Source organism: Spermophilus citellus (genome assembly GCF_964194105.1).
Source record: "Spermophilus citellus genome assembly, chromosome: 7".
Taxonomy (NCBI): Eukaryota; Metazoa; Chordata; class Mammalia; order Rodentia; family Sciuridae; genus Spermophilus; species Spermophilus citellus.
Genome location: NC_138188.1, coordinates 98,829,155 through 98,844,452, shown reverse-complemented (window position 1 = coordinate 98,844,452; position 15,298 = coordinate 98,829,155). Strand labels below are relative to the sequence as shown.

Genomic DNA, 15,298 nt, shown 5'->3' with positions numbered 1-15,298 from the left:
AGAATAAGGAGACTACACGAAATCCCCTATCTTGTTACCTCACCCAAGTTCAGTAATTTCATCATCTCAGTGAGAACATGCAAAGAGATTAACATCCAGAGTCAAATTCCTTGTATCAGTAGTGAGTACTTAAGTGTCTCTTAGTGTATATATTTTTAAAGAAATCCACAACACAAAACCAGGCTGAGGTAGTTGCATGATAGATGATGGTTGCCTAAGGCAAGTTCATAACTAAGGGCCTTTCACATAATAAATTCCTTTCGATGTTTTCCCAACATTTACACAGAGAAAATGCTGGAAGCTCCCTGGGGGAGGGTAGAAAAGAACCACTGCTGGCCATAGGTGGGTTCACTTTCAATTAAAACAGTTCATGGTTTGAAGTTACTTAATGTATGCTAGGAACTGTTCTAAGTATTTTCATACCTATTAGTTAATTTAATTCTTATTTTTTTAAACCCTATAAGCTATTATTTTCACTTTATAGTTGGGAAAAGAAAGAGTTTAATAATTAAATAGGTTATCAGTCATCTCAAAAAGACAAAGGAGCTTTACATGAGAGGGATCACATTGGCAGAGGGGACAAACTGAGTAACAAAATAATAATAATGACTCCTAGTTATTGAAACTCACTGAAATTTAAAAACCAATTACACTTATAATGATCCTTGAAAAGATGAAGGAAGAAACTGACCAACTAACCATAAAGCCCAGTAGTTAACTGGACCTGCCTCTTCAGTAGGTGGCTTAAGAATCATCTATTGTTACTCCTCCATTTCTCCCTTCAAAACAAATTCTCTCCATCACACTTACTACTCTCCCTGGAGAAAATTCTGCAAACTACAAATTTCTACATCTTGTGATTTTTTTAAATGCATTTATCCTCCCCAATGACAATGCCCAGAGAACTGCCTGGTAGCTCTATACTTTATCCAGCTCTAAACAAAACGACACTTTCCCCCATATAACCTCTGCTACTTACATACTTAAAACTCTTCTCATAAAATAGAAGCCTGATGTCCTAAGGTTTTAAAACATTTTGTAGATTGCATTTTTTACTTTATCTTATATTGTGACTACCACATGGCAATATCAGATATATTTTAAAGGAATAACATATACTAACTCCTTTTGATGAATTTCCATCCAATGACTCTGTTTCTGAAACTTGATGAATTGATTCACGGGTAAAACTGATAGACTTGGATAATTTTTCATCTCTTTCCCCAGAATCATCCACACCACTTCTTCTGAGACTGCTGTTAAGAAACACATCATTATAAAAATATAAAGTCACCTCCACACAAATAAGTTATTTAGACTCCTGGGATCTTTTTTATTATAAACCATTTTGATGGCAAATGGACTATTGTACTGGAGCAAATAGGCCTCTACTTATACCAAAGCTATCTTCTTAAATCACAAGCAAATTGACTTCATTCCTAAAAACAAATCATATAGGTAATATGAAGTTTTATAAATTTTAGAAATCATTAAAAAAAATTAACGAAGTATAAGCAGCCAACAACAGCATCTCAAACGAGCTGGGGACAACCATGAAACTTTGAAAGGTTCAGGGAGGATGTGTGAATTAGACATCAGTCAGCACAGAAGACAGTTTTTACATCTCCTTCCTTCTGACTCAGACCCAGCTGAAATGGCCAATCCCTTTCAGAAATGGAAGCTCCTGCTATCTGAGCCCATCAATGAATCTTTCCTGCTCATGATTCTTCTCAATACTAAGAACAAGGGGTAAGAAATAGCTTTCAAATGATCACAGGGCCAAGACTACCATGAATGTGTTAGTATCTGCTTTTCCCATCTCAGGAAGCATAAAGAAAGGAAAGAGATTAAATACAAAAGGAGCATAACTGATCTAATTTCCAGTGCCTAGCCTTATCAGGCAACTACAATTCCCATATAATCATAACCATGTGCATTTAAAGCTCTTCTGCTAAAATAAAGTAGCAGCCTGATTCTCACACAATATTATCCTGAGGAAGGAAAATAAAAGCCAAAGGGTATTTCAACCCTGTTTTACTCCGCCCAAATAATACTTAAGGTCTGTTACAAATCATTCTTGGCCAGGCAGAATGGCAGGCCTCTGATGAGCCAAACAAGAAAAATGGGTTGTCCGGACTAGCCTACCAATTGAGTGTCTACACTTAAGGAATTTAAGGATGGAGATGAGATACAGAGAAATAAAGAGAGTAGAAAGGAGGAGAAATAAGGAGAGACTGAGAATGAAGAGAGAATATGGAAGCCCTGAGGAAATAAAGGTTTGAAACAGACAATGCTTCTTTCAGAGACTAGAAGAATGAGAAAAGGAATGAACAGGAAATCAGAGTCCTGCCACATATTTTATTAGGAAAAAAGATACTAGAAGAAAGTAGCAGTGCATACATTTGGCAAGAGATCTACAACACAAAACCAGGACTGGTCACATTGAAAAGCTGATCCTAAAAGTCTGGAGCCCCCTGCCTTTTGCAAAGACTAGAAACTTTTCAAGATGGCAGGGATTTTGAAGGTCATCTAGTTTAGTGGCCTCGTTTCATAGATGAGTAAACTGAGGATCAGAAAGGTTAAAAGATTTGCATGAGGTTACTCAGCTACTTGATGGCCCAGATTAGAATCCAGATCGTGTTTACCACAATCCGAGTCTCTTTGCATTAGATCAGTTGCTTTTCTACCCAGCTTCAGTACCTGAAAGAAACTTGTAAACTTTACAAAGAAAGTAGTATAATGGAAATTTTTAACTTTACAGAAAACTAATAAAATATGCATGTTCTACCTGGTAAAAAAGACTATAAAATATTGATGCTAAACTGAAGCAATATAAATAGGATCAGCATCACTAGAAGACTAGCTAGATGAGTAAAAATTGTATACACACTTTAAAATCTTCAAAATATTTCCATTTTAAGATAAGCTATAGATTTTTAAACAACAGCTTTAACATATAATTCATACAACAAAAAGTTATCCTTCATTTAAAGAGTAAAATTCAGTTGTTTATAGAGTTGTACAAACATCACCACTACCTAATTTTAGAACATTTTAATCACCCCAAAAAGAAAACCTGTACCCATAAGCTGTCATTCCCATTCTTTCTTCCTCTTAGAGCCTAGCAACTACAAACATACATTTTCTAGGTATTAATGGATTCTGAACTCCATTTCATATACATGGTATTATACAATATATGGTCTTTTGTTACTAACTTCTTCCAGTTAACATAATGTTTGCTATAGAATTTTAAAGTATTATCCTGTTTGTTTTTGTTGCTATGGCCCAATCTTGCCATTAGATAAAATGCACTTTTACTCGAATGGTTAATAAAAAATGTCCACTCATTGCCAGGCATAGTGGTGCATATCTACAATCCCAGCTCCTCTGGAGGCTAAGGCAGGAGGATCACAAGTTTAAAGGCTAATCTGGGGAAGTTGGTAAGACCCTGTCTCAAAATGTAGCTCAGTGCCTCTAGGTTTAATCCCCAATACTGCAAAAGACAAAACACAATAACAACAAAAATGTTCACTCTTCTAAATGAATCTGAATCTGTCAAAAATATATTTCTCTACTCATAATTTCTTTATCACATTATTTGTTCCGCCTTCATCGCTCTTATCTTGTTATTATTTGCATCCCCAAAGTATTATAAACTTCTTTTATTAATGTACTCAATATTTACTGAGTGCCATCTTTTTACTAAGGGTCTGGAGAATTACCTGGTGAAATCTCTGAGTTTATAGATAAAAATAAAGTAAATTAAATGGCACGTGTCTTGAGGAACACAATGATACTATGACTTACTCAAGGATATCCTAGCATTTGTGTTCCTCAAGACATGTGCCATTTAATTTACTTTATTTTCATCTATAAACTCAGAGATTTCACCAGATAAAGATGAATTAAAACTAAGCTGTGAGGGGCTGGTGTTGTAGCTCAGTGGAAGAGCACTTGCCTAGCATGTGTGAGGCACTGGGTTCATTTCTCAGCACCACATAAAAATAAATAAATAAAACAAAGGCACTGAATTGTCCATCTACAACTAATATACAGATAGATATATAGATATGTATATATAGAGAGATATATAGATAGATAAGTATATGTGTATGTGTGTGTGTGTGTGTGTGTGTGTATAAAATGAGAATTTCATATTTAAAAAAAATAAGCTATAAAAACGGGAAAAGGGGATCATAAACTAAAATCAATTTCCATGCATATATAAGTTTGTCGGAATGAACCCAACTACTATGTATAGCTATAAAGCTCCGATAATAAAAATTAACCAAGCTTTAAGCAAATTCTAGGTGACAGTTTATAGTTTACATTTCTTCATATGTCTCGTATTTGGCAAACTATTCTCCATGCCTATCTTTTACCCCCTTCTACCTCAAAGAACAAGGCAAACTGTACCCAAGGGTGAATTAATAGAGATTCAGAATTAGTAGAATCTAAAATAAGTCCACCTTAAAGGCTAATAAACCTTGACATTTCAAAACATTTTGCTGTACCTTGGCTGCTCATTATCTTCAATTGACAGTGACAAGTTTTCCATCTCTTCAGCATTTAAACCTAGTTCAGTGCCATAGTTCTGCTGGAGAAGTTGCCAGAATTCTTGTCTGGTCAGACTCTAAAATGACGGAAACATAATGAGTATTAGATAATATAAAAGATAATATAACACAGTGATTTAAAACATGAATATTAAAGTTAAAATGACCTGTGGAACAGCTACCAAAAGCGTGGACTTGGTAGCTTTCTGATTTTTATAAACCTTCATTTTCTCTATAAAAATGACTTAAGCCGGGCCGCTGCCGCTCGCGCTTGGGCAGGATGCGGGGCGGGCGGGGGGTGGGGGGGAGGAGCTTCGCTTCCAGCCCCGAGTGAGGCGGAGACCCGGGCGGGCGGGCAGAGCAGGCGGCACCGCACCTCGGCCAGAGGCGGCTGCAGCAGCTGTCCTCGTCCCCTCCGCCGCCTCTCTAGTCCCTTCTGTGATTACCACTCCAGCTGCTGGAAACGGGCGAGAAAGAGGAGGTGAGAAACTCCCACCGACCCACAGAGACAAACAGCTGTGACTCAGCATCAATCCATCCGGCTGAAACAACTGGTCAGCCCTTCTCATCCTACGGAGGTAAATGCCTACCGAGCCTTCATAAGTAGTGGCCACAGGTTTGAAACGGGGCTTGGGAGAGACAGTAAGGACCCACCCGTTGCATTGGTCGCCCAGCAAACGGAAACGAACTGTCGCCATTTGCAAGAGACACCACTATGGCAGAGAACTGACGTCATCAGACAGCGGTGGAGGAGATAACGTCATTGAAACCTGCGGCTACAGCATCAAATAAATTTATAGGAGTAAACAGTAACTCAGCAGTCAAACAGAACAAGAAGTAACATGAGCAGCTTCAAAAAGCAAGGAAGAAAAGGAGTACAAACAATGCAGGACAGCCTAAATATTCAGGAGGACCTAGAGTCATCAGAAAAACGGTCATATAAAGAACTCAAGGAACACCTTAGACAGATGGAATGGAACCTTAAAGACGATACAAGACAGCAAATTCAAGCAGCGAAAGAACACATTGAGAATGAATTACATAAACAGATAAAAAAGAAGTTAAGCATCTTTATCAGGAGATAGAGATTATAAAAAATAATCAAACAATAATTCTAGAAATGAAGGAAACGATAAACCAAATTAAAAACTCAATTGAGAGTATCACTAACAGAGTGGAGCAAGTAGAAGCCAGAACGTCAGATAATGAAGACAAAATATATCATCTTGAAAAGAGTCTAGCCAACTCAGAAAGGCTGGTAAAAAATCATGAGAAAAACATCCAAGAGTTATGGGATAACATAAAAAAACCAAACTTACGAGTCATCGGGATAGAAGAAGGTACAGAGATTCAAACCAAGGGAATGAGTAACCTGCTGAATGAAATAATTACAGAAAACTTTCCAGAAATAAAAAAGGAAACAGATATACAAATTGAAGATGCATACAGGACACCGAGCACACAAAATCACAGTAGACCAACGCCAAGACACATTGTTATGAAGATATCCAATATACAGAACAAAGAGAAAATATTAAAAGCTACAAGAGAAAGGAGACAGATTACATTCAGGGGTAAACCAATAAGGTTAACAACGGATTTTTCATCACAGACACTGAAAGCAAGAAGGTCATGGAACAATGTATTTCAAACACTGAAAGACAATGGATGCCAACCAAGAATTCTGTATCCAGCAAAATTAAGCTTCAGGTATGACAACGAAATAAAAATCTTTCATGATAAACAAAAGTTAAAAGAATTTGCAGCCAGAAAACCAGCATTGCAAAGCATTTTGAGCAAAACACTACACGAGGAAGAAATGAAAAACAATAACCAAAACCATCAGTGGGAAGTGCCTCAGTAAAGACAGAGGGCGAGGGGAAAGATAATCATGCAGAAACAAACTAAATTTTTTAAAAAAAGGATAAACAATCAAACATGGATGGAAGTACAAACCATATATCAATAGTAACTCTGAATGTTAATGGCTTAAACTCTCCAATAAAGTGACATAGGCTGGTATCATGGATTAAAAAAACAAATCCAACAATATGCTGCCTCCAGGAGACACATCTGATTGGAAAAGACATACACAGGCTGAAGGTGAAAGGATGGGAAAAAATATACCACGCACACGGTCCTCATAAGCAAGCAGGGGTGGCCATCTTCATATGGAATAAAATCGACTTCAAGACTAAGTTAATCAAAAGGGATAAAGAAGGTCATTATATACTGTTAAAAGGAACCATTCACCAACAAGACATAATAATTATAAATATTTATGCACCAAATAATGGTGCTGCGACACTCATAAAACAAATTCTCCTCAAGTTCAAGAATCAAATAGACCACAACACAATAATTATGGGTGACTTCAACACACCTCTCTCACCATTGGACAGATCCTCCAAACAAAAGTTGAATAAAGAAACTATAGAACACAATATCACAATCAATAACCTAGACTTAACTGACATATATAGAATATATCAACCATCATCAAATGGATATACTTTTTTCTCAGCAGCACATGGATCCTTCTCAAAAATAGACCATATATTATGCCATAGGGTAACCCTCAGTAAATATAAAGGGGTGGAGATAATACCATGCATTTTATCTGATCATAATGGAATGAAACTGGAAATCAATGACAAAAGAAGGAAGGAAAAATCCTACATCACATGGAAAATGAACAATATGTTACTGAATGATCAATGGGTTACAGAAGACATAAAGGAGGAAATCAAAAAATTCTTAGAGATAAATGAAAATACAGACACAACATATCGGAATCTATGGGACACAATGAAAGCAGTTTTAAGAAGGAAATTCATCGCCTGGTGGTCATTCCTCAAAAAAAGAAAAAACCAACAAATAAATGAGCTCACACTTCATCTCAAAGCCCTAGAAAAGGAAGAGAAAAACAACAGCAAATGTAGCAGAAGGCAAGAAATAATTAAAATCAGAGCGGAAATCAATGAAATTGAAACAAAAGAAACTATTGAAAAATTAACAAAACTAAAAGTTGGTTCTTGAAAAAATAAATAAGATCGACAGACCTTTAGCCATGCTAATGAAGAGAAGAAGAGAGAGAACTCAAATTACTAACATACAGGATGAAAAAGGCAATATCACAACAGATGCTACAGAAATACAGAAGACAATTTGAAATTATTTTGAAAACCTATATTCCAATAAAATAGAAGATACTGAAGACATCGATAAATTTCTTAAGTCATATGATTTGCCCAGACTGAGTCAGGAGGATACACACAATTTGAACAGACCAATATCAATGGATGAAATTGAAGAAGCCATCAAAAGACTACCAACCAAGAAAAGCCCAGGACCGGATGGGTATACATTGGAGTTTTACAAAACCTTTAAAGAAAAATTAATACCAATACTTTTCAAGTTATTTCAGGAAATAGAAAAAGAGGGAGCTCTTCCAAATTCATTCTATGAGGCCAACATCACCCTGATTCCGAAACCAGACAAAGACACCTCAAAGAAAGAAAACTACAGACCAATATCTCTAATGAACCTAGATGCAAAAATCCTCAATAAAATTCTGGCGAATCGAATACAAAAACACATCAAAAAAATTGTGCACCATGATCAAGTAGGATTCATCCCTGGGATGCAAGGATGGTTCAACATACGGAAATCAATAAATGTTATTCACCACATCAATAGACTTAAAGATAAGAACCATATGATCATCTCGATAGATGCAGAGAAAGCATTCAACAAAGTACAGCATCCCTTTATGTTCAAAACATTAGAAAAACTAGGGATAACAGGAACTTACCTTGACATTGTAAAAGCTATCTATGCTAAGCCTCAGGCTAGCATCATTCTGAATGGACAAAAGTTGAAGGCATTCCCTCTAAAATCTGGAACAAGACAGGGATGCCCTCTATCACCACTTCTATTCAATATAGTTCTCGAAACACTGGCCAGAGCAATTAGACAGACAAAAGAAATTAAAGGCATAAAAATTGGAAAAGAAGAACTTACATTATCACTATCTGCAGATGACATGATTCTATACCTAGAAGACCCAAAAGGGTCTACAAAGAAACTACTAGAACTAATAAATGAATTCAGCAAAGTGGCAGGATATAAAATCAACACACATAAATCAAAGGCATTTCTGTATATCAGCGACAAAACTTCTGAAACGGAAATGAGGAAAAACACTCCATTCACAATATCCTCAAAAAAAAATTAAATACTTGGGAATCAACCTAACAAAAGAGGTGAAAGATTTATACAATGAAAACTACAGAACCCTAAAGAAAGAAGTAGAAGAATGTCGCGACCCCCTTGCCCGCAAGGAAGACGCAACACCGGGAATCTTCTTACAGCTGTTTATTCAGGCTCTGCAGAGTTCTTCCTCCCCCGGAAGCCCCTCCCAGCCTTAATAAAGTATCCGAACACCCAATGTGAAGCTGCCACGTGGAGCTTTCTCATAGGGTGTCAAAGAACCAAGTGCCAACTCTCCCAAAGAAGGAGTTGTTTGTCACAGACCACAACGAGGCCGGCGCCATCTTGTAATGGCGACCGGTCTGAAGAAACGGCTCACCACAGTTCCCCCTTTTGTTTTCTAAAAACAACACAGGCGAGAGTAGAGGTCCTATCCCACTGTGCAGAAGTGGCTGCATAGTATGGCTCAGCACATACTTATATATTTCTTGCAGATAGAATGGAAAGTTACCAGTAGGCGGGAGCAAGGGCGGGGGGAGACAGAAAGTTCTTGTTAACTCATACCAAGCCTTCAACCAGGAACCTTATCGGACCCAAGCAGGTCAAGACGTTCCCACATGACCGTTATAGGCTGAATAATATGAAAACAGACACCACAAGTCCTTCAAGGCCTGGTGAGCTGCCTCAAGGCCTTGTGAGCTGGCCTCTTTGACGTGCACAACAAGAAACCAGGGCTGGATCCAAGCCCTGGGGGCCGGGGGGAGTCCGTGCCAGCAGTTCCCCCTCTTTTGTTTGTGGCACGTCAAAGGGAATCAAGTAGCCCCTGTCTTAGGTCGTTCACTGCCCTTACAGTGCTTATCCGTCTCTGGGGAGGCCCCATTTCCCTGTCTTAGGTTGTAGTGCAAGCGTGAAAGTTGTCCGTCTCTGGGTACTACAAGATCAGCTCGTTGTTGCCAAGGCGTTTAGTGGTATCTATTCAGCCAGTCATTATTAGGTCTTTAATTGGTTTCGGTTCAACAGGGCATAGAGTCAGAGGAGAGGAATAATAAAAATAAGGAAGAAAAGGGGGCAAAAGGAGAAAGGCATGAAGCAGGAATCATTGTAGAAAAATCATCTTTGAATTGGTCGGAGACAAACTTCAGTAAGATCATCTTTGGTTTGTAGGCGTTGATAATGGACCTGTATTGGCTTAGAAGTCAGAATGTTAATTTGGTCTTTAATAAATTGTGTCATTCTCTTGACAAGGCAGGGGCCTACAGCAGCTACAAGAAGGAGACCGAAAAGCGGTCCCATTACAGTGGACATCAAAGGAGTCAGCCATGGGGTATTTTTAAACCATTGTTCAAACCATCCTTGTTGTGCTTCAAACTCCTTTTGTCTTTTAGCCAATCTTTCCGTGACCTTTTCTATAGTTTTAGGATTACCCCAGTGTGATCTGTATAAGCATAACACTGTTCCTATAAAGCTATACATAGTTCTCCTTCCCTTACGAACAATAAATCTAGTCCCCTCCTATTTTGTAACACAACTTTTGAGAGGGAGGTGAGGGACTTTTCCAAGGCGGTAATTGATTTGGCCATGGCTGTTAAATCCTCATTCATAGTCATTTGTAGATTTAGTAATTGACCTCCCTGGACATAGGTGGCTGTCCCTGTTCCTATTCCGGTTGTTATTCTGTCTATGCCCAGTAGGAGGGCAATAGTCATAGTTATGGGTTCTCTGGGGAGTCGAGTATGTCCCTCAAGGTGTCCCAGGGTGTAGTCTGACCCATGATAAGATATCCTCGGCCATAGTTGTACCAACACACAGAAATCAGTAGTTGTATTTAAGACTGCCATGGAAACACAGGGAGTTAACCCAGTATTGTAAGCAAAATAGGACCCTTTGGGACCCCACAAATAATCAGATTGAGATTGATTTATTGGTCGGGTGATGTTGTAGAAATGTTGGCGTGAAAGCGGTACCTTTTCCAAGCAAACCCCTTGTCCCATGACCTCCGTGATAGTCAACTTATAGCTGGGCAGAGAATAACATTTAGGATCTGCAGTGGTATTAGAGGATAAATTAGACAGTATCGTTACCCCCTCATAATAGGGCGGCCTGGAGGTCAAGCATAGCCAGCAATCTTGGGTCCTGTTAGGATTAGTGGCATTGAGAGCGAAGAAGGCTCCTTGGACCAAATTAAGAAGGCGATCTCCAGTTCCAGGGTATATGGGCTCAGGGGCATAATCAAAGGTTTGATAGCCCATAGTTTTTGTTTGACCGCTGGGGGAAGGTTTTACTGTTGGGGCTATGGGCTGCTTGGGTCCAGATGGGGCCTTTTGGTCTCCGAGCACCTGATTAGGTCCTATTAGACTTCCAGTAGGCTGTTCTGTGGTCAATTTGAGCCGAAAAAGCAGGCCAGGATTGTACTGTCCGGGGGTGTAAATACTCAGCCCCCAGAGATATCCTTAAGTCCAATCTGGTTGTTGTCTTCCATTGGAAGTAAACTGAATAGTAATATTTGTTTGTCAGAAATGGGCATAGTCATTCCTAGGTGAATTCTTAAGTCAATACCCATTACTAGAGGTTTCACATCCCCAGGAGGCACAATAATAGGCCTTAGGTCCCTGGCAGCATCTATATATTTTCCCCTCCTTTATTTTTTGTAGATAAATTTTTAAATGTTGATGGGCTCGTTCCACAATAGCTTGTCCCTGGGGGTTATAAGGAATATCTGTTTTGTGTTTAATCTTCCATTGGGTGCAGAACCGTTGAATTGTTTGGCTTATATATGTGGGTCCATTGTCTGTTTTGAGACAACGTGGACTGCCCATGCAAGAGAAAGCTTTTAAGAGATGTCCAATAACATCTTTGGCCTTTTCTCCAGTGTGTAATGTAACAAAGATATAGCCAAAGTATGTATCAATAGAAACATGTACAAAAGACAGCTTACCAAAACTAGGGAAGTGGGTAACATCAGTTTGTCAGATATCATTGGGGTGTAAGCCTCTAGGATTAACACCCAAACTGGGGAAATGAAGAAATGGAGCACATACTGGGCACAGGGAGACAATTTGTAAAGCTTGATCACGCGAGCATCCTGTGCGGAAGCGTAAAGATTGTGAATTTAGATGGAATTTAGCATGGAGTTGTGAGGCCTCATCATACTTGGTTATAGTGTATGCTAGGCCCATATTATGAGTGGCAGCATCTGCTTTAGCATTACCTTCCGCCAGAGGCCCAGGAAGCTCCGAGTGTCCTCGGATATGTCCAATGAATAAAGGATCTCGTCTAGCCCAAACAAGGAGCTGAACCGTTTGTAATTGTTCCATGATAGTGGATTGTCTGTCAATATAAGGGGCTGTTTTAATAACTGAGGCTAACTTAGCAACATAGAGACTATCAGTATACACATTAAGTGGGATGGAATTGTATAGTTTAAGGGCTATAATTAGAGTCTCAACTTCTGATCTTTGGGCAGACAGTTTAGGAACAGGGTGTCAAATTACTTGAGATCCATCAAAAACAACAGCAAACCCCCCTTTTTGTTCTGTCTGTATAAACAGTTTGAGCTCCCGAAATAGGCTCTCTTTTAATAATTTTAGGAAAAATGATAGGACATCTCTTAAGGCCTTCTAGAAGTTTATGTCGGGGAAAGTGATTATCAATTTTACCTTTGAAAGTACAAAGAAAAAGACACCAAAGATCATGTTTTTGTTGTAATTTTAAAATCATATCTTGGGTATAAGGTTGAATGAGAATGTCAAGAGTCTTTTTAAATAGTGCATCACCCAAATATTTGGCTTTCCAGAGCAGATTTATCACCAGTTTATAAAAGGGAGTTATCACCCGAGAGTTAGAAGCAGGTAAATGGACCCAATAGATGGGACTAGTCTGTCAAAACACTCCAGTAGGAGTTAATTTTGATGGCAGGATTATAAATGATAGGGGTATAGAATAATCTATCTGGGTAACCTGTATCTCTTGTAAGGCTGTTTCTATTAACCTGAGTGCCTTCAAGGCTTTTGGAGTAGGTTTTCGCAGGGAGGTGGGTGAGGGGCCTCCTCTCAAAAGGTCATACAGGGGTTTAAGTTAGTAGTTTAATATACTTAATGTTTAATCAACAATGTGAATTTATTTACCAAAATTAATCCCTATCTTAAACAGTAAGAATTGTTAGGCAACAAGGATCTTTCTGTAAAGAAATAAACTCACATTTCAATAGGTGTTTGTCATGTCAAAATATGGACAAAATTTTAGCTCACATTAGTATGGTTAAATTAGGAAAATAAACTGAAATATCTTTAAGTTAATTATAGTCAGTTTAGTATATGAAATTTTTTTTCTCTTTTTTGTTTAGATAACAATATAAAAATCTTTTTACTTAGGGAAATGAATAGAAAGACCTTATTTTACCCAAAGATGATTTCTTTCTTTTTCTTAGGATCCATGTGTGCTTTGTCTTTGTTGGAACATCTTGTTTTTTAAAAAAAATACACTTTGGAACAATTTCTGAAAACCTTAGGATCCATAAACAAATTATTATACTTTGATAAGAAATATCAATGAAAATATAGTTAAAACCCTTAGATATTTTGTAGAAATAATTATAATAATTTATCATCTTATGAGTTTAAACAGTAACTTTGAGAAGGAGAAACTACGTGATTGTATTTTCACTTAAAAGCAAATTTACAGTAAACACATTTATCTCAAATATCTGTAACTGAAAAGGCAGAGTATCTGATAAATGTAAATATAAAACATAAATTATGGGTTTTCTGTTGAAGAAAAACAATTAGGCAAATATATATTAATTAATCAATTAGGCATGTGTTAATTAATTTATAGATTAACAAATATAGGTTATTTAAATATCTAAAAAATATATATTAAGAATAAGAACTTAACTTATAATTGTATTAACTTTATGTAACCACGTGGTCTTAAAATATTTGGATCCATGTTAATTTATTTTTAACTAGGAGTGCACTCTTCTATGTGACGTTACTTGATGTACTGAAATAAGATCCTTGAGTATACATTTTTATTTTTATAGTTAGCAATTAGAATAAGGATTTTTTGGTCATCACAGGAACCTTGCCGGCTTGTTCCTGTGGCAAGCAAATGCATCCTCATAACTTCCAAAATTAAAAGTAAAATATAAAGAAGTATATTTGATATCTCTCATCAATAGAACATTATTTAGTAACACAACTACAGAGAAAAGTCAGGTTATTTAACTTGGAACTAGCTTAAATTTAGGACTGTAACATAGAAAGCTGTGGAATTAAATTTTGTCTGAAAAAGATATCTTTTGTTAGCATTGATAGGCAGGCATGTTTCAAAAATATAGGCTCTGAGTAGCTCCGGTAGAAATCTGAAACACAGCAAAACAGGTCAGTGGCTGGAAGGCGGGACTAGAAGTCCTGTCTGAGTGACTGTGGAAGAACCAATCGGCAGCCCCCAAAAGTGTGGGAGGTGGGACCAGGAAGCCGCTCTTCTGGCTAGGCACCCCATGGTTACCATGGTGATGTAAGCAACATGGAGTCCGCTGCTCATTTTGGAGGCAAAAGTTCCCCAAGGTTTCCTAGCCGATTGCATTTTGTTTGATTTTGTCTGCATTTTTCCCCGCCTGGCCAAGATCTTACTGCGGTAGCAGCTTGTTTTGTCTCTGGACCGCCCCGTACACTCTGGCTTCCGGGGCCCGGGGTGGGCCCCTGTTCCCGTTTCCCGGCTGTAGTGGGCGTCCCTGAGCATCAAACTTGGAATTACGCTCGCTGCTGTAGCTATCTGAGCATAGACCCCAGGACCATAATTAATTTGTTGATTTATGATAGCATATTGTCCTGAGCCTGTTAAAATTTCAAGGTTACACTGTGGGAAGCCGGCGTCCTGATTGACTCAGGCTAGCTCACGACACCTCTCTTGATTTTCACTTGTCCACAACAACAACAATAACAACAACAAAAAAAATCCCTCCGGACAATACAGCCCTGCAAAGTTGTTGCCAGTCACTAGGTGTCAGCTGATTGGCAGAGAAAAACTCGAAGAGAGTCAATGTAAAGGGGGCATGGGGTCTGTAATTAGTAATTGCCTCCTTTAGTTGTTTAATGTCCTTAAAGGCTAAAGAAACATACACTCTGGCCGGCTGTCCATCGGCATCCAGGTTTTCAATTACTGGAAAAGTTTGGGATATCTTAGGCTGCCACTGAACACCCCCCCTGCCTTCTGGGGTTGTCCTCGTTCCAATCGGGGTTATAAGGAGGGAGCGCAACAGGGATCGGGGCCGTAGATGCTTTAAATCTTGACTTCTTCATTCGACCCTCCAGTTCCTCTATCTCCCTTTCCAGTTCCTCCTCCTGCCAGCTGTTACCATGGAGCCCAGTTAGTAACTCCCTTATCTTAGAAATGTACTCAGCACTGTGAAGCCCAGCTCAAGGCCAGAGGCCTTGATACATATTTGTGTGAAAAACTAGTAAGGGAGTGTCTAGCGCCTGGAGTGCTGATCTTTTCAGACAGTAGCCAAATAAAACAGGACACAG

General features: G+C 38.4%; 1 protein-coding gene across 1 annotated transcript in view; it reads right to left on the bottom strand.

Moving 5' to 3' along the window:
* GRAMD1C (GRAM domain containing 1C) overlaps positions 1-15,298 on the bottom strand; it is a 105,164-nt gene that overhangs the window by 35,698 nt on the left and 54,168 nt on the right. Inside the window, exons 7-8 of the mRNA XM_081301647.1 lie at positions 4,518-4,636; positions 1,124-1,256 (exon numbers count right to left, since the gene is read on the bottom strand). Coding sequence (XP_081157773.1) covers positions 1,124-1,256; positions 4,518-4,636 — 252 coding nt within the window. The remainder of the gene's footprint in view (positions 1-1,123; positions 1,257-4,517; positions 4,637-15,298) is intronic.